Here is a 21,819-nt window from a genome sequence, read left to right as displayed (position 1 = left end):
ATCTATTAATGGGCGCTCAGTGCGTCCTCCAAAAGGCCACGCACTAGGCAGTAGACGAACGTTGCTGGTTTCTAGAGTGCGGGGGAAAGCGGTGACGCGTCACGAAGACAACTGAGACCTCGAGGTGGGTAACACCAGTGTGCCAAAGGGCCTGCCAGAGTGTTTCTCGTCCGCATTCTGCAGCCAGCGGCGGTCTCTGAGCTGAATGCCATGGCCACTGTCAAACCGGCTGATAAAGTAAAGGCAGAACAGAACCGGGAGCGGGGTTGCTCTGTCTGAAACAATTTATGGCTGGATGATGATGATGGAGGCCGGGCAGGCTGGTATGTTTACGAAGCTGGGGTGGCAGGATAGCATTCCTGCAAAGAGTTGCTGCGAGAACCACCAACTGCGCAAAGCGGCATCCCGAATTTCTTGTTTCCTCAATATCTTTTTGATTCCTTGATGAATCTGCAGCTGCACGGAAGCACGGGAGCGGAGGCTGGGCGCCAAGTTCGCCTGGTGGTCCGGGCAACCGAGTTTATCAACCCATCTCGATTGCTCCGGCGGTGAAACTTGAAAAATGGCTGGGCTTCGGGCGCGCCCGCCAATTGCAGGTTTGCCCGGTGTGCCTGCCAATGCCTGCTTGCTGCTGCCCTGGAGGGAAGTCGCGACAAACACGATAAAACCCTCTTGTCTCCCCCGCCCGCGGCCGCTGCACTTCTCTTACTCTTCTCTTCTCTCCTTCACTTGCAACAACCAAACAGCTGTACTCTCCGTATCATAACCCATTGCATCCCCGCTTTGTAAGTCTCCTGCTCCACGGCCTGCATATGCCGCTGCTTCGGCGCGGCTCTCCGGCGTGCCTCAATTGACCATTTCACGCTGTCTTCGCCCTCTCCTCCTGCACCTCCTCGTTGCTACACACCCTCGCTGACCACCCCGATACAGGCATTGATTCCCAGCAAAACATCCACACCATGTTGCTCTCCTCTCTCCTCTTCGTGGCTTCGACCCTGTCCCTTGCGGCGGCCCAGAACGAGTCTAGCAGCCTGCCGCCGGGCATGCAGCCGTGTTGCCAGGTCGATCCCAACGTGATTCCTCAGGACCTGCGCAACTCTTGGTGTCTGGCCCAGCGCAACACGTGCCCCGAGCTTTGCGGTGGTATCGGCCAGCTTGCGCCGAAGGGACAGAGCTGCGACACGGTAAGCCGCTTTTTCTCATGTGTCGCATCCCGCAGGCATGCAAGGGACGCTAACCTCGCATGTACAGAACACGCTCGAGTGGACGTGCGAATGCCGCAACGGAACCAAGCCTGATGTCGCCGCATATCAGCAAACCGTGCCCGCCCAGATGTGCCGCTTCTGGTTCGATCAGTGCATCAATGCAACCAACGAGAACCTCGAGTACCAGGTCGAATGCCAGAACCAACGGGACCAGAAGTGCGGTAATCTCACGACGGATGCCTCCAAGCACACCTCATCTTCGGCGTCCCCCACTGCCTCTGCAACAGGCACTGGCAGCGGCGGTCAGGAGTCGCCCTCTACCACTGGAGAGGCCCCTGCCTCGACGAGCTCGCCCGGTGCGGCCTCGACGCTGACTGTTGCCCGCGACTATGGCACCGTCCTTCTTGCAGGCGGCATCGCTGCCATCTTTGGACTCGCCCTGTAGGGCGCCTGGTGGCGTCGAGGGACGGACTTGGGACCTTGGAATGAGATGGGTGCTTGCGCGACACGCCGACCTTATTTGCAGACTTGTATTTGGTGAAGGACATGTATTTCCGGAGCCTGGGTGAGTCGGACGGAGGATAATGGCATTGCGTGTCTAATAATGAGCGACGAGTAATTCCGAGGATGACGTTTAAATGGACGGGACGACATGACGATGGGAGGATGATATCCAAGTATGACGATAATAATTCTGCAGCGAATGCAGTGCGATTCCCCAAGCTGGATTTGAGAAGTACGATGAGCCGTCTTTGTGATGTATTTCTTCTGGGTGCGAATCATGTCGCTGCGGTGACATTGGCTAGATGGTGCCCAGGTGGACGAGGTCGGGGGACAGCTACGAATCGAGCCCTCATTGGCCAATGGCTGTGCGCATGATGGTGTCAGCGTGCTTTATCGATAAGCATCCGTACGCCAGGGCTGCAGGGGATACTTTTTTGCTCACGTGTGTGCCATTCCCCCAATTCCCTTTGATGGCTTGACTGCTTGCTCTTCCTCTCACCTTTCCTCCTCCACGCCTCCCTCTCGCCTCTTCTGCTTACGCCGACCGGCTCGCTGCTCGCTGGTTGTGGACTCTCTCTAGCCACCCCTAATTCTCCTTCACCTGCCACGTCTTTCGCTCTCCCCGAAGCCGAGGCTTGCCGTCACTCCTTCCGCTTCCAGGGCCCCCGCTGAGTTAGCAGTCGTCTGCGTTCTGGCCAGTGCATTCACCTCGTCCTTGCATCTGCGATTGAATACAATCCGCTCCTGCTCTTACCTATAAAAGTGGCCTCCTCAATCCTCCTGCGGTCTTCCAGCAGGTTGTTTCACCAACTCAACTCTCGTCTCGGCCGCCTCCCCGCCATTACTCCCGCTCCCGCAACTACCAGGATCCTGTCGACGTCTACAAATATGGCTACATTAGCAGCTCAGAAGCAGCACAAGGTGACCATTGTCGGGTCTGGCAATTGGTGCGTATGATGCCCACTTTTTGCATGCGGAACGTTTTGGCCCTATGAACTGACACATTGATAGGGGCACCACCATGTCCAAGTTGGTTGCCGAGAACGTGCAGGCAAATCCTCATCTCTTCCAACAGACTGTGCAAATGTGGGTGTATGAGGAGGAGTGCATCATACCCAAGGGTTCGCGCCACTACGATCCTTCGTCGGACATGTCCACGAAACCGCAGAAGCTTTCGCACGTCATCAACACACTACACGAGAACATCAAGTACCTCCCCGGTATCACACTCCCTTCCAATGTCGTAGCGAACCCCGATTTGCCGGCCGCCGTCAAGGACTCGACCATCCTGGTCTTTGTGCTGCCCCATCAGTTTATTCCGCGGGTGTGTGATCAGCTTGTTGGGCATATTGTTCCTTTCGCACGCGGCATCTGCTGCACCAAAGGCGTGGATGTGAGCGAAAAGGGCATCAGGCTCATGTCAGAGGCGATCGGCATGCGGCTCAACATATACTGCGGAGCTCTTTCGGGCGCCAACATTGCCTCCGAAATCGCCCAAGAGAAGTATTCCGAAACCACTGTCGCCTACGACCCTCCACCAATGGACTCCCGGCATCCGACACCCAAGGTCTCGCCATCGTCTTCCCAGGTCGATCTCATTTCTCCAAGCAGGGTCAATCCAAGCTCTCGGTCAGCACCTCTAATCCCTCTCCCATCCGATTACCCTCCGCTTTCAAGGGAGAACATTCGTAAGCTTTTTCATCGGCCATACTTTCATGTTCGTATCGTCGACGATGTCGCTGGTGTATCCCTGGGTGGGGCCTTGAAGAACATCATCGCACTTGCAGCGGGATACGTCGACGGTCTGGGCTGGGGGGACAACGCCAAGGCCGCCGTGATGCGTGTCGGTATCCTAGAAATGGTTCGGTTCGGCAAAGCCTTCTTTGGAGACAGTGTCAAGACGGGCACGTTCACCGAGGAGAGTTGCGGTGTTGCCGATGTCATCACGTCCTGCATGGGAGGGCGGAATTTCCGCTGCGCCAAGAGGTCCATCGAAACAGGGAAAAGCATCTACGAGATTGAGGAGACTGAGCTCAATGGGCAGAAGTTGCAAGGCACCAGTACAGCGCATGAAGTTCACACCTTTCTGAAATCTCAAGGGCTAGAGGCCGAATACCCGCTGTTCACGGCAGTCTATGGTAAGTGAAGACATCTTGGAGCTTATGATTGATGAGCTTACCATCCGTCAGACATTTTGGAGGGCAATGTGAAACCGGAACAGATTCCAGAGCTCATCGAACCCAAGGATTAGGTACTCTTCGAGGGTGGCGTGTGAGACAGCCTGATTCTCCATCGACTATACCTCCTGACAAATGCTAAACTAATACACACTACAATTGCGTTTCATCCATTGTTCACTGAAGTCAAAGTTGCAGGTCACGCCATGGGCGGCTTTACATCGTCCTGGGATAACACGGCTGACTCGTTTGCGATCGCTTCGCATGCATAGCGGACTCCGCCATCCTACGCACTGAGTTCTGCCGGAGGAAGCCAAGGTTTCGGGTTCCCGTAAGCCTCAGCCGGATCCCTGAAACCTGGGCCCTCGACAAGGTTGGTCGCTTGTTGCTGATATCCTGAATACTGGTGGGATGCTGCTGAGAGTTCTGGGGTGAGTTGAGAGGGTTTTTCCATTTTCCTATCCGCTTTCCTGTCCTTCCCGCGCCCTCTCGCCCAGTAGATGAACACCAGGAATGCGAGTAAGGCGCTGAGACTGCCGATTACGGTTCCGGCAATGGCTCCCCCGGAAAGTCGAGATGAAGCTGTTGCGTGCTCATCTGAGGGATTGGACGGCAGGGTGGCAGACGATGAGGAACTAATTGAGATGGCTGGATTCGCCGTGGTCGCGGCGGAGGTGGTCGATACAGGTGCAGAATTGCTGTGGCCTTCGGATCCGAAGAAGAATCCAGAACTCCAGAACTCCAGAACCCCCCTCCTGCTTGATATTTTTGTGTACCGCGAGGGTTCACAACCCTAAAGTGAAAGGGCATCGACAGGTTGGTGTAGATTGGAGAGGGCCTGATGGTCCATGCGAATTCCTTCTTATCCGTGTTCGCTGCAGTCGGGCGGTCAACATTTACACTGTTTGAAACCATTTACACCGTTTGAAACCATTTACACCGTTTGAAACCATTTACACCGTTTGAAACCATTTACACCGTTTGAAACCATTTACACCGTTTGAAACCATTTACACTGTTTGAAAGAGCGACGGGTGGTGGGATGCTAAGAAGCGTGCCATCTTGAGCGACATGTGCTTACCAGCAAGCAGCTGCGCGGTATCGTCGTCGTAGAACTGCGAGTAGAAGAGGTTACTCCGCTCATACGAGGTATTCCATTGAATGTATATCAAAGTCCCGATCGTCCATGTCGGAAACCCCGACTGATCTTTATCGTCGGCAAGGTTCGGGGGGAAGATGAAGGAGCCATCTGGATAAGGGCCTTGCGCAACAACGTTAACGAGCCAGCAGGAGAGATAAAAGAATGTACGACGCTGCATCAACATGATAAAGGGAGAACAGAGGGGAACGCTGACGAGAGCCGTCGAGCTCTGGCTGATACGCCTTTTGGTCTTCTGCAGCCATCCTTTGATGGGGCTATTCTCCTCCGACCTCTTTGGACTTAAATTATGCCAAACGGGGCGTATTTTCTGGTAGTAAGATCGGTTCCCTCACCCCCCTGCCCTTGTGGGCCGTGGTATAAGTATGCAGCCGCTAGACTGTGCCACAGTTACGGCTGTGCATCAATATCCATATTGCGGAGCTGTACACAGTAACCTGGCCATCCGCACCTCTGACTATCCAGGCAAGTGATTCCCGATGGGCAAGGAACAGCCTCCCAACATTTCCATGTCGCGGGCGCACCCGCACGAGACGCACTGCGGCTCGCAACTCTACACCCATGGCATCATAGACGCCGCCCCCAACGTTAGCTTACGTAGGTACACGCGTACGGGCCCAGCGCAATCCTTCGGACTGCATCTTGGTTTCGTGGAAAAGACATGACTGAGCGCTGTCAGACATTCACCCACACCGGGCGCTTTTATGAGGAGGATGCTGGTACACCCGAGGGCGCCATCTTTGGGGCGTTTGGTCCTTGCTGTATCCATCTTCTATTTCCTCTACTTTTTCTACGGGTCGTTTGCGCCGTCTGGAAGGCGAAAAGGAGGGGGAGAGGATGCACACTCCAAATATGCTCCAGGAGAGGATACATCGCCCGCCGCACATGGCGTCACGGGAACGAAATGTGCACGCTTCGCGCCTGCTGAAGACATGTTGGTCGTCGTCAAGACGGGCGCCACGGAAATCCACCAGAAGCTACCGATCCACTTCTCCACCACGCTCTCATGTATACCGCACTTTGTCATCTACTCGGATTTGGAAGAAAACATCCACGGCCATGAAGTACACGACGTCCTCGCTTCCATCAGTGCCGACACAAAGGCCAGTAACAAGGACCTTGCCTTCTACAAGAGGTTGCAAGACTCCCACCGAGCCGGCCGCCATCCATCGACCCTGCAGGGCAAGGATATCGGCCAATTGGCATGGAACCTGGACAAGTGGAAGTTCATCCCCATGATGGATCATGCTCTGCGGTACGCATCATCCCCCTCCACCAAATGGTTCTTCTTCATCGAAGCCGACACGGCCGTCATCTGGGACACCATCTTCGCCTTCGTCTCGCGCTTCGACCCAGATCAACCGTGGTACATGGGCAGCCCCGCCTGGATCGGCGACGTCGAGTTCGCCCACGGCGGCACGGGCTGGCTCATGTCGCGGCCGGCCGTCGAAGCCGTGGCGCGCCAGTGGCGCGACGACCAGGCCGGTGTCGAGGAGCTGGTTGCGCGGCCGGAGAACTGGGCCGGCGAGTGCTCGCTGGCGCAGCTCCTGAAAAAAGCGGATATCGGGTTGACGCACGCGTGGCCCATTCTCCAGGGGGAGACGCCGTCGTCGCTGGATTATACGGAGAATCATTGGTGTTTTCCCGTGGGGACGTATCATCATGTCAATGAGACGTGGGTCACGGATATCTGGGAGTTTGGAGAGGAGTGGGCGGGGGGGCATGAGGATGTGGTAGGTTTTCTTTTTCCTACATACGACTTTGGTTGAGAGATGGTGTATTGGCTAATGAGAGGCGTGTTAGAAGAAGGAGCCGATGAGGCATCGCGATGCGTTTGACCATTTCGTGTATCCGCATCTGGCACCTGAACGCCGAGGGTGGGATAATCTCTGCAAAGGAGGAGACGCCGTCACTCTGAAGAGCGTGGAGGAGTGCCGCAAGATGTGCGAAGCGAGGCCCGCGTGTCTGCAGTGGTCTTTTAAGGTTGGGAAATGGTGGTCTTTTAAGGGCGGGGAATGTAGAAGTGCGGATGTGGTACAGCTGGGCGAGAGTAAGGAGGGGGCCGAGGAAATGGTGTCCGGGTGGATGATGGATCGGGTGGATCAGTTTCGGGAACGGTTGAAGGGGTGTGAAGGGAGGGATTATTGGGTTCCGTAGGGAGGGAGGAGGGTTGGAGCGTACAGCGGTTTATGAGTGGGTGTATATATGTATTTGTACCTGCGAGAAAGTCGGGGGTTTCGGGTGGGAGGGGGGAGTTGTGATATCCGCCCGGAGCGGAGCTATAAGGTGAAGCTATCCAATGTACGGAATTGGAACAGTCCTTGGGAGATATAAAGGAGTGACGTGCGGAGAGCGACCTCTGGAGTTGGGACTCTGGTTCGAGTTACGGAATTGACATGGAGAACTGCAGCTGGGGAAACCATTGATATTCACGACGAGAGGATAACGTTGCGACACCAATCTATTCTCAGGCTTTGCTTGGCAACGGTTGTGCGGTCGAGGATCCACAATGCTTAACTTGACGACCGCCTCGGGTTAGCTTAGATCTTAACATTGCTTTTTCGGAGAAATATTGTGCATATCCGTATCTTCCCATGTGTACCGTTGTGGCAGACTTCCCAAGGTTCATCAAGCGAATGTTTGGATAAGAAGTATTCGCCGTTCATATCCCTCGACAACCCACTTCCAGCAGGATATGGAGACGGAACTCTTCACCTTTCTACAAAAGAGTTCATCGAACTAAGGTCATGAGTGACACGCCGCTCCCGCAACTGGTTCTAGTCGTCGTTGTCTCGCTTGCACTTTCGCGATTTCTTCCTGGATCAGAGATCTCGACTCGAAAGAACCGACTGCAAGAATATCTTCCATGCTGTTCACCATTCTGCAACACAACCGCCGGAGGGATGGTTATGTCCTCTACACTGTCATGGACGAGATTGAGCGTCTCATCCGCTGCGGTCTGTGAGAAAAGAGGGGGTTTCCACTGTGGTGGCACGCGTATTTTCCGAGTTGAGATTGACTGCGGAGCGGGAGCGATAATTGAACTTGTACAAGCCAGGGTATACGAGCGTTTTATATCAACCCAACCCGGGGAATGGATCGACGTGCTTCGGAAAAGGAGGTGTTGGACACCCTCTGCCGTACGCTGAGCGTGGTAAACCGCATGGTTCGGATGCCGTTGGCGGAAGAATGAGAGCGGACTGCGGTAAGGTTCGACTACCCCTTGATCAACGACGGAGCAGAGAGAGGGTCAAGCAGAGACGGTTGGCTGAGGTCAAGTTCGACTGGTCCTGGCGCAAGATCGATGGAACGGTTCTGGCGAAGGTGAGGGCGCAAAAGCTGTACGGTAGCGTACGGTCGAACACTGCAAATACCCTCAGATGATGACAACACCGCGCACTATACAACGCACAGAACCGTGGATACATATAGATCCCTTCAAGGGATCGACAGTCGCAAAGGGGAAGAAAGCCGCCGGAAGCGTCAGAAAAGCGCAGCTGGAACTCGCTCGAACTGCGCAGGCAGCGAACCGTCACCAGGACCGATGGGAAGCGCAGTCCGGACTGGACCTTTTTCAGGCTTCGCGGGTCAATTCCAATAATAGAGAGATGCAATGGCTGACTGGAAGTCGGGGTAATAGAATATCTTGATACCAATGAACACACGGATATATAACCGCTGGACAAGTTGGCATGTCTGAATTTCGGCCTCGATATTTGGGAGAGTGATAGGCGGGGCGCCGCTGTGTTGCACATTGGATCCTGTCGTGAAGTAACTGCGGCCTAAACCAAAAGATTTACTGTTAGCCAGGAAGGTTCAAGTCTGGGCGGGGTATGTGACACAGCGTCGCAACTTCTGTTTATGTCCAAGTCCTCCAGTTGCTCAAAGAGAAGCCAATTCCACAGAAGACTCTACACTATGCATTGTATATCATCCTCCCGTACCGCTTGCTCACTCAATCTCCTCATGATCCCGCCACGGCCAACCCGTCCGAAAAGCCATCCGCTCGTGCTCATCATCGCAAGCCTGCCACATTTCCTCTTTCAGCTGTTCATGCTGCCTTTTCGCCTCTTCATAATCCTCATTGCTGACCCATCCGTCCTCAGTCATACCGCAAAGCCTCGTCCGCCACAGCTCCACACCCATATTCATATTCACCCATCGCTCCTCCAACTTGGCAAAATCATCCATCTCCTCCTCGTCGATCTTCACGGGGCAAGCGATGCCTTCGACGTCGGGCAAATGCTGCCAGAATTTCGCGGCTAGGAGAATCGTGGATTTCAGCGTGACTAGATTGCCGGACCACTGACGGCCGGCCCTATCGACCAGCATTTGTCGGCCGATCAAGAGGGGATCGCGTAGAGCTGCTATGTGCTGCTTATTGAAATGGCCGTTGAGGACTCGATAGCTCCAGAAGGCGAGGCGTCGTCGATAGAGCTCTGTCGCACCAGCCTTGTCGTTATCATCCAAAGTCTGCAATTCCGGCGGGAGTCGGGGCTCTTCCAAATCGGTTGGCCATTCCTCATCCGGGTTTTCGAAGGCTGGGGGATACCCGGCTGCTAGAAGAGTCGGTTGAATGAATGCGTGCTGCCAATCGATTAGGCACGAAACCTCACCGCTTTTTGGTGATATGAAAATGTTACTGTGCGTAAGGTCAGGGTGGTGGAGAATTGGTGTGTTGAAGGGGTGTGATGGAGATTTTGGCAACAGGTGGGGGGTCAGAGACTTATAGTCGTCGAGAAGTCGGAGGTAGTCGTTCGGGTCTTGGACACCTAGGCCCAGGCAGTTGTGAGGAAAAGTGGGTTCTGTTGGCTCGCCATAGCGTCGCGTCCATTCGATCTCCTTTTGTGCGATGGAACGGAGGTAGGCTACATGATCGGTCCATGGACCACGGTCCAAATCAAGACTGGCCCTTCGCCCATACCAGAACATGTAATCGGCAATAGGACCGACGCAGAAGGTTTCTGTCTCGGGACGTTCTGCTACGAAGTTGGCAGAGTAGAGCGGCGCCTGAAGCTGCAAAGGTATATCTTTCTTGGAATATAAGCTACCAGTCGCGCCGAAAGCGATTTGGAAGAACTTCTGCTCAATGTCCACGAAGCTTTTGGTCACCTTCCGTATTTGGCCTTCGGTGAGAGAAGTCCATTGCGAAGCTAGTGATACTCCCGGCGCTTTCTCCATAAAGATGTATTCAGTGCCAACTGGATTGTCCGATTTTGGCGAGTATCCGTACATGTGGGGAACAGGTATGCCTTTCAGCCGAAGAAACGGAAGAGTAGCGGCCTCACTCGCAGTCGTATAATAGTCCGGTTTCGCCAGCCGATATGGCACCTTGGCGATTAGTTCGAAGCCGTCTTCAAAAGTTAGAAGGAACACCCGGTTGAAACCTCCCTCGGCTCGCTTCTCCAGACTGCGGACCTGGCCATGTTTGTTTTCTACTGCGGTTTCGGCTGCGAGCTTCAGACCAGCAACGTGAAAGACAACGTGACGGTCCTCAAGGCGCTTGGCTTCGTTGAAGAGATAACGGCCTGATGTGTATGAAAATAAAGAAGATTGCGGATCCGTCGAATCTAGTAAGATTAGATCTATAAGCTTGACCGTTGACTCTTTTCAATTAAGGTGAAGTCTGGGGATTTCGCTTACCCTCCGATTTGGCTTGCGGCGTTGGCCATTGTTTTCTGAGAAAGATGGAGAAATCCCGCTGCTGCGCTCGGGAACGTAGAAATGGTGAATACTGGCTGAGAAATGGGCGAATACACCCCCGAACACACTTCATCTGCTCCACATATATGGACGCTATGGAACAAATAAGCGTGGGGTTCTGAATTGGAAAAGAGGATGTTGCGACGCGTTCCTCGAGGTCACAGCTGCAGCTGCAGAGGGTGTTACACTGGTGGAACGTGCGCAAGGCCTGTGCGACATGGGTGAATCTGCATGGTATCGTGTCTAAGTCAACACCTATTTTCGAAGCAAATCAAAGCTTTTGCATGATCTGGTGAGAAAGGTTAACGACTTTACTTGTGCTGATTTGTGTCTCCTGTAAGAAGTTTGGAAGTAAGCCCATTGCAATCAATCCAAACTGCGCTTGCAGCATTAACATTGAGCGGATAAACAGAATCAATTGGATACTAGAGAAGGACGTAAACATTTGACTGGCTTCATTTCCTGAAACCCTGGCTATTCTGATTCTTGAAGGTAGAAGTTCAGGACTGCGGCCTCCACTCAGGAGAATACATACTCCTCGGGCGGTGGTGCCGTTTCTCTTCCTCCGCCAGTGCGCCATCGTCCTCTGAACAACGGCTTCAAGGCTGCAGCAGAGCCGGCAATAATACCGCATCCCATTTCCACTATATGACACGTGCCCAGTGCCGCTCGACCACCCAATCCTTCCTCGTTATGTTAATGAATCGTGAAACCCAGTGCCACGATAGTTGCAATGCAACCCACTCCTCCCAAGGACAAGAGCCCCACGACCGACAGCTTTGTCCTCCTGGTCATACTTGAATTCCACAACATCTTGATAGGCATGGTGGCCAGAAGGATATCCAACACGACCGACATGCTTGTGACGAAGTAGCTGTACCAGTCCACCCGGATGGGCGGGTGTTTGCCAGACTTATCATCCTCCCAGAGAGAGCTAAGCGGAGTCGCTTGAGTCAAGATGCCGATAAGAGTGACCATAGACGTAAAGACTGTCGCAACAATTATCCCCAATAAGGTCCGCCGGTTCGTTCCCTGGGTAATGGTAAATCGAAGGAGTTGTGCCGCAATGCTCGATCGGATAGGACAGAGGGATACAGCATAGAGAAGCTGGACCAGGACAACGAACAGGTAGGGTTTGCGAGACTCGTCTTCGTGGTAACCAGCGTCATGTAAGTGTTCCGTTGCGATCCCCATATACGCGCCCGTGATGGCGCAAACAGTCGTTGCCGTAAACAGCATCTACACCAGTCAGATTATTCCCCCTGCTAGAGGCGCGTACTTACGGTTCCCATTATCATCAAAAAGTCATCGATCAAGAAAACCTTGAGTCGAATCCTGATGAAGGACCTGGCGATCACGACTATCCAGGATGTAATCAGGAGGATAGTGGAGATAATGGCGACGACCAGGGCCTGGCCTGGAAGGGGGTTATTGTGCATTGTCAAGTGCTGGATCTCTATCGTGAGGTTGGAGCGTTGTTGCGAGCACAAAAGACTGAAGGCGTGTGGCAGAGTAGCGGTGGAAGGCGCGCGAAGAGTTTGAGCTAGACTGTAGTTGGCGTGAGGTCTCCTTCACTTCGTTCGAGAATTCGTGAAGGTGAAAGATTGGCTCCCGCCTCGACGGGTTCGGAGTTGAGCACCCATTCCAGCTGGAGTGAAGAACACGGGCTCCCTGGAACATCGAGTCGTTTGTTGCACTGTATGCGTCCTTCAGCATGTACAGAGTTCAAGTTGGCGCACCATGCTTTTGCGGTGACGCTCGTCTCGGAATTTTCCTTCGAGCGAGGTTCTCTCATCATCCCTGCAGATGATAAAGGATTCTAGTGGCCCTTCTTACGAACTTGTAAAGTAGTAAGTCAATTGGATTGGGAGGCTGTTTTTGAAATTCCGATTGCTAATATGTTTTGCAGTTTAGGCAGTTGTATAGTCAGTCCTCCCCTCGGTGCATATCGTCTCCACACATCGGCGATTACTCGTGTATAAAGTTCTGTCTGGGAGAGGGAGAGGGTCTCTATGAAGGTTTCCAAGAGAGTAGTAGAATATTGCAGCGTTTCAGGAGTTGTAGCCTGATCGAGAAAGTAGGAACAAACTGAGATTCTGGTCTACTGCAAGTGTGATCGGTCAACGCTCTGCAAGAACAGAGCCCCACACTCTTGGATCTCTTCAAACCGAACAGTCCGCAGTGAGAATGGTTGCTATATAGAATGCAGATCTCAATTGGATCTGTTATTTGCGTAACCGGGATTCGGTGTAGAGAACTTGGAAATGTGCGGTTCTGAACATGCAGATGCGCACAGGAGAGCTCGCCGGAATTCTTATTGCACGGGTGCGCTTATTCAAGTGCTGGAAGTCTAAGACGAGCATTTAAAGGATACTCAAATCCTAGATGAGTGTTTCTTTCCTGCAAACGTCAAAATCCCAGAACGCCCCGGGGCGGCTGTTTTATACCAACTGTAGCCCCAGAAGAGCCCTTTGCTTTTGTGCAGTTGGCTAGAAACTTGCAAACACATACTGTAGTTTGTCGCAGCACATGACCTAGAAATGTAGTCCAATAGCCCAAGCAAATACCAGATTACGTTGGTACCCCAGTAGATTATACAACGGTGCTAGGGTGCCGAGCGCCTGGCACCTCTATCCCGCGTACCGGGATGACCGCATATGTCGTGTACCTGTACACGACATTCCACAAACTTGGTGTTCCGCGACCCCGAATTACTTTTGCAGCCTTGCACAGACCATTGAGGTAACGTCACGTCACATTGAACTCCTAACCTGTCTGCACGTCTGGTCAAAGATAGGGTATGCGAGTTTGGACTGCCTGAAAGCGAGTGCGCGAGGGATGGCATAAAAAATTCTCATCTATCAGATGTGTGGTGTCGAGTTTGCGCAAATTCTTCCATCCGAATATATCATTTTCTGTTGGGGATTGGTAGTACTCGACGCATTGCGTTGGAAAGCTCAGAGGAATGCGTCAGTCAACCATCCCCTAACACGAACACTCTAGCCTTCGGACATGTTGATTTCTGAACATGGCGACACGCAGCTTCCTACCCAAGGGGTCCCTTTCAACGCCGTCACAATCATAAGTTTCGTCCGTTTTGAATATGCTATGGCTCCCCAAACATATATGTTGGCCAAGTATATCTGGATGCGATGCAAATCAACTTATGCACTGAGAGCCGCTCGATGCCCTAATAACTCGAGGGATTTTATAACCCGCCTTTGGACCCACCATCTATGCACGTGTTCTTCTGCTATGTTCCTCATGAAATATATTTGAGCCTTCCAATCTTCTTAACATGAAATTCTCTTGCAGAACAGGAGACAATTTGGAGAAGGCCAAATGCATGCCACGGCACACTTGAAGGCTACGGTACCTGTCCGTAATCTGTAGCCGATTACCTACTTGTACAAGTATATACCAGGCGTTGTGATATTGACGGCCAGCTATGCATGGCTTCGGCTTTGCAGATCGTGTGCCCGCTTCGGCAGCTTGGCTGAAGATCCGGTCCCTGTTGGCAAGGGTGCGAAGAAAAGTTATCGGAACGTGCAGCCTCAAGCTCAAGGCGGTGCGCTTGACTCTTCCAAGGAAGAGATCGACTTTATTATGTTTCAGAAGAAAATAGTAGCTACGGAAATGCATTGCTATGTCCCTAGATGAAAATTTTCCTCTTGCACAACACTTCATTATTGATATATCTTGTTGGGGTTTCATAAAGCAAAAAAGGTGGGTCGACATGGTCCGAAACAAGGACGTCTCAGCACAGGCGGAGGGCGAAACTGCCTCAGGTGCATTGCAATTGACTGAAAACGTTAAGAATACCATTGGGTATCCGAGTTAACAAAAGAGCGAATGTGGATTGAAGATAGCACTTGGTTGCACCAGTGAAATGTAATAAGTACCCCCTGAGTCAAGGACGGTGAACTCGAACGGTGGAGAGCTTGGAGAACATTTGCGCAGCTCGCTGTTGGCATTATCTTCGGCTAGCGTCGGAAAGGGCAGCAAAGCTGATGAAATTAGACCTTACGCGAAGGGAAACCTTACAAGTAGATACCAATCAATTGCTGCTGCTGTAGTGACACCAAACCGGCGGTGAAATTTATGTTTAATGAGATGGGTCTACGCTGGAGGCGATGGGTGCAATGTAACTTATAAAAGCGGGTCCTTGGCTTACTATGTGCCATTGCCGCCGTTTATTGGACCGCGAGCACCTGTTTTTAGGGCCGATTCGGGAACGCTGTGGATCTCGCACTATTGGGAAGGCATCAAATTTACGGGAGCCAGCTCAAATGCAATAGTGGAGGAGGGGGGCGTAGTGTCATGACCAAACGAGCCTGGGTGCGTCTCTGTTCATTAGCTAATGGACACTTCAAGACAGAGTATTGACATTGGATTGACGCTCCGTAACGGATGGGTATCATTTAAACATTAATCTCGCGTGACCTATTTCCAGAAGCTCATGCTCCTACATGACATATGAGACTCAGTTAAAAAGAAAGGAAAGAAAGAAAGTGAGTGCGATCGACGTGTGCCTGACCAGGTGGAACGGACCAGGCAGCGTCCTCGGGGAATGGTAAGCAACCTTCATCCTCATATGAGTATCGAAGGGCAGAACCAGCATCGCGGATGGTTGCCATTGGGAAACCAGCTTTGCCTTGGATTTCCCATTATCGTAGTTGCGGCTGTGGAGGCGAAGTAACAGATGGGTGAGTCAAGTTCGAGATATTGCCATCGGAGTTATTCCTCGGAAACGTCGAGGATTTCCGGTTCTCGATATCAATCTCCACCTCGTTCTTCACATGGATTCCTCCATCAAGGATGGCGTCTTCCATAGACATGCTGGCTCGGCGCCTTCCACCTTTGCCTTCCGAGTGGTATTGATAGGCACCCATTACGTTCCTACGTCTGATGACGGATGAGTTGAAAAGGGACGGGACATATTTGGCAAAGAGCGCGCGCAGTGTGGGGAGCGAGGCGCAGATGATTCCAACGTTGAGCTCTATGGTTGACCAATATGCTGTCGCCGGGTTGTCCCATGTCATATCGCGGGTTACGGCAAGGCTATAGAGAGCGTGGAGACGGAAGATAGAGGCAAGACTTGCGCTACACATGCGTCAGAGGGGTTTTGCGGGACTTGATGAAAAGGACTCCACTTACAAGCCTCCCAAGCCAAGAATCAGAATCAAGATGACCTTCTCGCGACGTTGCATTGCGAGTTTTCTCAGCATAAAGACGGGTAGCACGACGAGCGAGATGTCTTGGATGATGTTGATTCCCGCATTGACATACCAAAGGGTGGCTTTGGGGAGGCATCGACCAGATATTCGGTCATCCCAGAATTTTGCAAGAGGGATGCAAGTCACGAAACCGGTGAGGAAAGTTTCGGCACAGGCCGCAAGGACAAAACCTAGCAGCAGCCAGCATACCTTGCGCATGTTCTTGTCGACGGCGATCCGCAGATACTGTAGGATAATGGAGGTTTTCGTAAGCGAAAGCCCCAGGTTATATGTTATGATGCTGGCCCAAAGCGCCTGAGGACGGTGTCAGAATATCTGTGCTGATTGTGGCCGTTGGTGAGGGATCCGTACCTTCAAGGCCGCTATGCCTTGTTCCAAGGTAATACTCTGCATATGACGTCCCATGCCATTGATTACCTCTGATATGGATCAGCACAATGCAGGAGGGATTGGGAGTTGAAAGTTGAAGCGTACGGAATCCTTGGCATACGGCTGTTGCGATGCTGAAGACCTTAACAGAACATCAGTAAGCTGGTGTGGCCCCAATGAAGCCTCGGGCGGCTTGACTCACCATAGCAGCCAGAATTGCCCAATCTTCCTTGGACGCGTTGTTCACGATACTGATTCTGGTGTACAGTCGGAGTAAGACCACCAAAAGGGCCAAGGAAGGGAAGACGACGGCAATGGCGAGGAGTACCGGTCCCCTTGATTCGGCGAGATACTCGTCGGAAAAGGTTGGAGGTGGTGCGGCCATGTTTGAAAGGATGCGATTCGCTTGGTTGCTCAAGACGAGCTGACTGACGAGGTGATTGAGCTACGGCCCGGCACTCAGTATCACAGCGAGGAAGGAGGCGTAAAAGGATGATATACTCCGTACATTCCAAGGTCTTAGGACCAAGACGCCGATTGCCCTTATTTAAGCTTGGCCGGGGGGAAGTGGCGATTTGGCGCCGATGTGGCATGGCGTGCCTGAATTGATGGGAAAGGGATCCACAAATCCTGGACGACTGGACACAAACCAGACCCAAAGCGTATACCAAAACGGGGTCTTGCTTCGCGTCGCTGGGATAGAGTTTTGATGGTTTAGTCGGTGCTTGGTGCACATGTGCGGCTCGGAAGTTATTCGACGTACGCTAAGCCGTAGCTGTATAGTTCATTCCGGCCACGCGTGGGGCGAGCATGTATGTTGCCGGCGATCCATGGTGGCCGCCCACTACTGGTGGAGGTTCCGGGCGTCTGAGTACACAGTTCAAGTTCAAGTACATCTGGAGCTTCGGCTCAGACCACTATCACCCCTAGCCATGAGGTTAACTTTTGGGGGATGTCGCCTATAAGTCGTGTATCTGTCAATATTAATGGGGTGGTCCTGAACGTCTCCCCAATTACGCAATTCCTTCCCCCAACGCCTTTGGTCACATCCAGGGACAATTATGGATTCTTGCCCAAGGTGAAGGACACTGGGATCTGCAATCCACGAGCATCGTAGCGCACCGGGCATCTCGGGCACACAGAACGACGATCGTGAACTCGCGTGGGGAAAAGCAATTTTGCGCAGTGTTGCAAGGTCGGGACGGCCACGATTGGTGTATAGGATGGCATTGCTGGCAAGTGGACTGTGAGGGGGTCGTGTCGAAAGTATTGGAGATTCTATTGGCGTCAGGATGTTCTCTCTATGTTCGCGAGCGGGGAGCGACAAAGGGGCCTTAGGATCCGGGCTGAGTCCAAGCCGCGAAGTCTCGCGCGATGGGACAAAGCTTAGCGTCATTGATTCAACAGCAAAGGAGCAAAAGTTTCGGGAGGGGCTGCGCTCAACAGATCGTCGCACGGAGTAGGAGGACGTTAGCCCAGTGGCCGAAAACGCCGAACTGCGGCGGGTGGCCTCTGCTTCTGCTTATTCAGAGTAGAGGAGTGTTGCGTTTGCCTGTCGTGGCCAAGTGGTTGCGCTTTTAGGTTTAAATCCTACCGTAAAGGTAGGCGCCGCAAATAGCTCTATTCAGAACAAGCAGTCAGACTCCGTACTGTACATGAAACTTTTACCTCCTCCCTAGCGAGCAACAAGCTTCGTTCATCCCGCGAAGAGCTAGCAGCACGTCGCCTGGGAGAGAGACCTTCTATCAAGTCCGAACGCAAACCTGCAGGGAGAGCCATGATCACCTGGAGACACCATATTCGAGCTCTTCCCCAGGTCAAAGTTACCTTGCGGTTTCTCCGCGGTTACGGGCGAAAGGGATCGGCAACCTTTGAAAGGGCCACATGTGTGCTCCAATGTTACCGTTAAGAAGAGGCTCCTTCTGCGTAGCAGATAGTTTAACTGTTTGCGCGTGGTTCGATTTTATATATCTTCTACATCTAATGTCCCAAGGCACTTCTAGAGGATTCGGATCTGTGAACCAAGAAGCAGGAGTGCCCAGTATTGCCCATCATTTTGCAGCCAGTGACAGCATCTCCGTAATGATCCTCTGTCCCAGAGGGTTTCATGGATGATCGGGCAAATATATGGGACCCTCTTCCCATCGGCGAACAGATCGGCCTTGCTACTGACGGAACAACCCGTCTCCTGATCGCTGACAATTTTATTGCAAACCTTTCATGTCACTAAAGGTAGGTCATAATTTAGGCTCCGCGTAAGCTGGCCCTAACCCCTCCGTCGTCCTGAGTTAAGCCGACTGCCTACACAGTACGGAGTACTATAGTCTATCTGAGGTAATGAACACCACACCTAGAATGCGCCAAAGCGGCGGAAACAGTATACAACGAAGAGCTTCCGTGGCTAGTGATGATGGACATTGAAATGAAACAGCCTTCTCTGCGGTCAGTGTCCATCGAGGCCAGGGTCTATGGAAATATAGTGCAGATGGAAGCAGTCAGTGGATTGGGCAGTATAGCCTTTATCTTAGCACTCTTGAGATGGGAGGTCGTGAGTTTCTCCAGTGACTTGTGGTTGCTGAGCTTGCTTACGTAATGTCCAGACCGCAGGTGCGGCTTCCAAGACTCCGACGCGTTGATTTCACGTCGGAAGAGTGAGCATGGAGACTTCGCAACAATGACTTTCTTAGCGCCCACGCAGATTAACTACGCTTTTTGGAACGACATTCGCGTCATTGCGATTCATCGCGCATTGGACTGCATGCAAATACGGAAAATATGTCGGTAAGAGGCCAAGTTCGGGGTCGCGGTAACCGCGGTCGTGGAGCAGGACGTGGCCGCCGTTCGATGCCCGGAACGATGATTGTACGTAAAGCTCCCCTCACTTCCTCATGCCGTTATTGATAGATATAAGTGGGAATGGGAAAACTACTCCCCTGGTCCTGAAGTCTATGACTCTCTTTTCCACGTCCGCGAAGCTCCACCGACGATCACCCCGACTCTTCCCGCCGCCTGTCCTTTACCAATCCCACAAGCTCAAACACGCATTTTGGATCGGAGGGAAACAGACGATGAAGTCAAGAGATGGTATTATGTGGTGTCGATGCGTGCGCCTCCCAGCCAACCAGGGCAGGTAGAATGGCGAGAGAAGACAAAGCATGTGGACATCAGTCGCATCCTGAAATATGTGTCGCCTCGTGAGCTTGAGAGGTTCGAGAATGAGAGATTCCGCGAGGAGGCTGAAGTTGAAGCCATTGTGAAACGGGCCGAGGAAGAGGAAAGGGCGAAACGCAGACTGCAGAGGAATGAAAGGCCAGCGGCAATTGCAGTTGCGGTGCCTGGTGTATATGGGCGTGGGCGTGGGCGTGGGCGGGGAAGAGGAAGAGGACGAGGACGAGGAAGAGTAAGGGCGGGACCAGGCCGTGTGGCCGTCGTCGTACCGCGCTATCGCCCGCCGTCCGAAGAGGAAGAAGAGTATGCGTCTGTCGATGGGATGACCAAGGCAGCCTTCTCCAACGCCTTACAGCGGACCGCTATCGACGAGCCGGGTATTGAACAAGAGCAAAGCGAAACCGAAGAACAAGACGAGGGACAAGAAGTGGTAGGCAACAGGCTCATCCACGCTACGTCTCCTGTCATGCGCTCTTCCTTTGTTTCCAACAGCGCTCTCCCTTTATCACCGTCCACACAGCGAGGATTTGACACCGAGGTCATACCAGAGACGGAAGAGTCAGAAGAGGAGTCACCACTCATGCGCTCATCGTTCGTCGCGAATAGCGCCCTTCCCATAGGTCCTTCTATGCAGCGCGCGCATCACACTGGGCCGACAACTCACGCTGAGACTTCTGACGACGACGTCGAAGTAGATGAGAGTGCCGCTGTGTCTCAGCAGCTCCTTTCTGAACGTTTAGCCCGCACTAGAGCGAGAGATACGTCAAAGGAAGATTCTTATGAATATCACGAGCGGCAGCCAAAACGTCGCCGAACTGAGAGTGTAGTGTCGCTACGCAGTTCCCCCAGTTCTGACACTAGTGTCTTCAATCACAGAACAACTGCACTACCAAGTGCACATCATGCGGTAGCAGAGTTGCCAGCAGATGCTCCAGTCACTGCCTCTCCGGTTAATGGCACTTCCTTGCGAAGCAAAACAGCGGATACTGGTAGCACAAAACCCGACGAGGGAGGTGGCGAGGAGGATGACGAAGAGTACGCCGTTGAGGCCATTCTCTCTCACACATATCAAGACGGCGTTAAATTCTACCTCGTGAAGTGGGAAGGATATGATGAGGCTTCGGACTGGTTGCCGGAGGAGGACCTGGGAGGTGCGGCAGAGATGGTAGCGGAGTATAATGAGAAGGTGAGGAGAAGGAAAGGCAAGAAAGCCGCCGGATGATTTGGTTAGGATACGACAGCAGGCATGGAGAGCAAAGTTCTATTAACGTTTTTGCAGCCATTTTGATGATACCCCTAATATCCAAAGCAATTCTGATTTCAACGATCTGTGCTCTATGTGTGTTTTCCAGAGAGAGCTATTATGCCACCAAAAGCTGTTACATTTGGCATACTGTTCTGCTCGCTGTACAGCCATGTCCTGATCAAAATACCCTGAAATCCAGAGCCTAGCACGAGGAGTCGTGACCGAATAGCAAGGACGACGATGGTCTTTCTCCAAAGATGACGCACTACTATTGCATCCAATTTATGCCCCGAGTCCCTTCCCCGCTACACTTACTCATCTACCTCGCTTCCTCCTGGTGGCCTTTATCCGCGATTCCTCAGTGCCAAACAGCGCCCGATGCTCATCCGCGAAAACCGCAGGCCGTAACCTCTGCGACCTTGGTGCTCTCGTGACTGCCGAGCTCTGTCCTGGGCCACGTTCGTATAGATGTTTGACGAACGAAAGCAGGTAAACCGCCCGATCTGTCACTTGAATCGGTCTCTTTTCCATGTACCGTACGGCAGATGTGTGGAGGGAAACGCGGCTGTTCTTGGGACGGACGTACGAATCGAACTAGCTGGAATGAGTAAATGCCATGTAAAAATGAGTTTACAAGGTACCATCGCCACGAGGTGTTCCGTTTTATTCATTTAGCCCAACGTGAAACCAGCGCTTTCTGAGTAGGTGGGAATGCATACGAAGGCTTCCTTCGAGTCGGTGGTCTCGGACTTTGGCGGGGAGCGAACGTTGGTTCGAGGATGAAGTTTGTGTGCGATATAGCTCTGTGGACATGTCAGTAGGATACAGTTTGAGCGTCTGGAACGTTTATCGACTGCGCAATGCGCTGATCGACGGGCGACGGCTCCATTTTCGAGTATGAAGTGGCAGATCGGGTGACATAAAATATGCCTTTGTTTCTGTGGGCTACACCTTGAGACTTTTGGCATGGCTAAAGGGGCGGCCTGCAGATAGTCGTGTGCCCACGTATTGAATGCGGTCGTGATGTAGATTGACGGCGTAGAAAAGAGAT

General features: G+C 52.6%; 7 protein-coding genes across 7 annotated transcripts; 4 read left to right on the top strand and 3 right to left on the bottom strand.

Moving 5' to 3' along the window:
• The first annotated feature begins 657 nt into the window (after nt 1–657).
• EI97DRAFT_428905 (uncharacterized protein) lies at nt 658–2,038 on the top strand. The gene is made up of 2 exons (XM_033797321.1): nt 658–1,184; nt 1,252–2,038. Exons 1-2 carry the CDS (start codon nt 960–962, stop codon nt 1,648–1,650), a joined length of 624 nt encoding a protein of 207 aa, XP_033658346.1. The 5' UTR covers nt 658–959; the 3' UTR covers nt 1,651–2,038.
• A 255-nt stretch (nt 2,039–2,293) lies between these two features.
• On the top strand, nt 2,294–4,193 carry EI97DRAFT_8663 (glycerol-3-phosphate dehydrogenase-like protein). Its single transcript, XM_033803168.1, has 3 exons — nt 2,294–2,656; nt 2,721–3,847; nt 3,899–4,193. The coding sequence occupies exons 1-3, from the start codon at nt 2,598–2,600 to the stop codon at nt 3,958–3,960; spliced, it is 1,248 nt and encodes a 415-aa protein (XP_033658345.1). The 5' UTR covers nt 2,294–2,597; the 3' UTR covers nt 3,961–4,193.
• EI97DRAFT_8670 (uncharacterized protein) lies at nt 4,141–5,480 on the bottom strand. Its single transcript, XM_033803169.1, has 2 exons — nt 4,968–5,480; nt 4,141–4,761 (listed from the first exon to the last, which is right to left on the bottom strand). The coding sequence occupies exons 1-2, from the start codon at nt 5,209–5,211 to the stop codon at nt 4,427–4,429; spliced, it is 579 nt and encodes a 192-aa protein (XP_033658344.1). The 5' UTR covers nt 5,212–5,480; the 3' UTR covers nt 4,141–4,426.
• Nucleotides 5,481–5,534: 54 nt separating this feature from the next.
• Nucleotides 5,535–7,326, top strand: EI97DRAFT_428902 (uncharacterized protein). The gene is made up of 2 exons (XM_033797320.1): nt 5,535–6,778; nt 6,849–7,326. Exons 1-2 carry the CDS (start codon nt 5,978–5,980, stop codon nt 7,200–7,202), a joined length of 1,155 nt encoding a protein of 384 aa, XP_033658343.1. The 5' UTR covers nt 5,535–5,977; the 3' UTR covers nt 7,203–7,326.
• A 1,590-nt stretch (nt 7,327–8,916) lies between these two features.
• EI97DRAFT_409041 (uncharacterized protein) lies at nt 8,917–10,885 on the bottom strand. Its single transcript, XM_033796656.1, has 2 exons — nt 10,689–10,885; nt 8,917–10,615 (listed from the first exon to the last, which is right to left on the bottom strand). The coding sequence occupies exons 1-2, from the start codon at nt 10,819–10,821 to the stop codon at nt 8,997–8,999; spliced, it is 1,752 nt and encodes a 583-aa protein (XP_033658342.1). The 5' UTR covers nt 10,822–10,885; the 3' UTR covers nt 8,917–8,996.
• Nucleotides 10,886–15,415: 4,530 nt separating this feature from the next.
• EI97DRAFT_454047 (uncharacterized protein) lies at nt 15,416–16,739 on the bottom strand (the record flags this gene model as incomplete). Its single annotated transcript, XM_033800504.1, has 5 exons — nt 15,416–15,851; nt 15,906–16,279; nt 16,337–16,404; nt 16,460–16,496; nt 16,557–16,739. The coding sequence occupies 5 exons, from the start codon at nt 16,737–16,739 to the stop codon at nt 15,416–15,418; spliced, it is 1,098 nt and encodes a 365-aa protein (XP_033658341.1).
• Nucleotides 16,740–19,010: 2,271 nt separating this feature from the next.
• EI97DRAFT_497551 (uncharacterized protein) lies at nt 19,011–20,827 on the top strand. Its single transcript, XM_033802517.1, has 2 exons — nt 19,011–19,216; nt 19,266–20,827. Exons 1-2 carry the CDS (start codon nt 19,130–19,132, stop codon nt 20,742–20,744), a joined length of 1,566 nt encoding a protein of 521 aa, XP_033658340.1. The 5' UTR covers nt 19,011–19,129; the 3' UTR covers nt 20,745–20,827.
• The last annotated feature ends 992 nt before the right edge of the window (nt 20,828–21,819 follow it).

The sequence above is a fragment of the Westerdykella ornata genome, assembly GCF_010094085.1.
Source record: "Westerdykella ornata strain CBS 379.55 unplaced genomic scaffold EI97scaffold_1, whole genome shotgun sequence".
Lineage (NCBI taxonomy): Eukaryota > Fungi > Ascomycota > Dothideomycetes > Pleosporales > Sporormiaceae > Westerdykella > Westerdykella ornata.
Note: the sequence above shows the minus strand (reverse complement) of the source record. Positions and strands in the feature narration are given on the sequence as shown.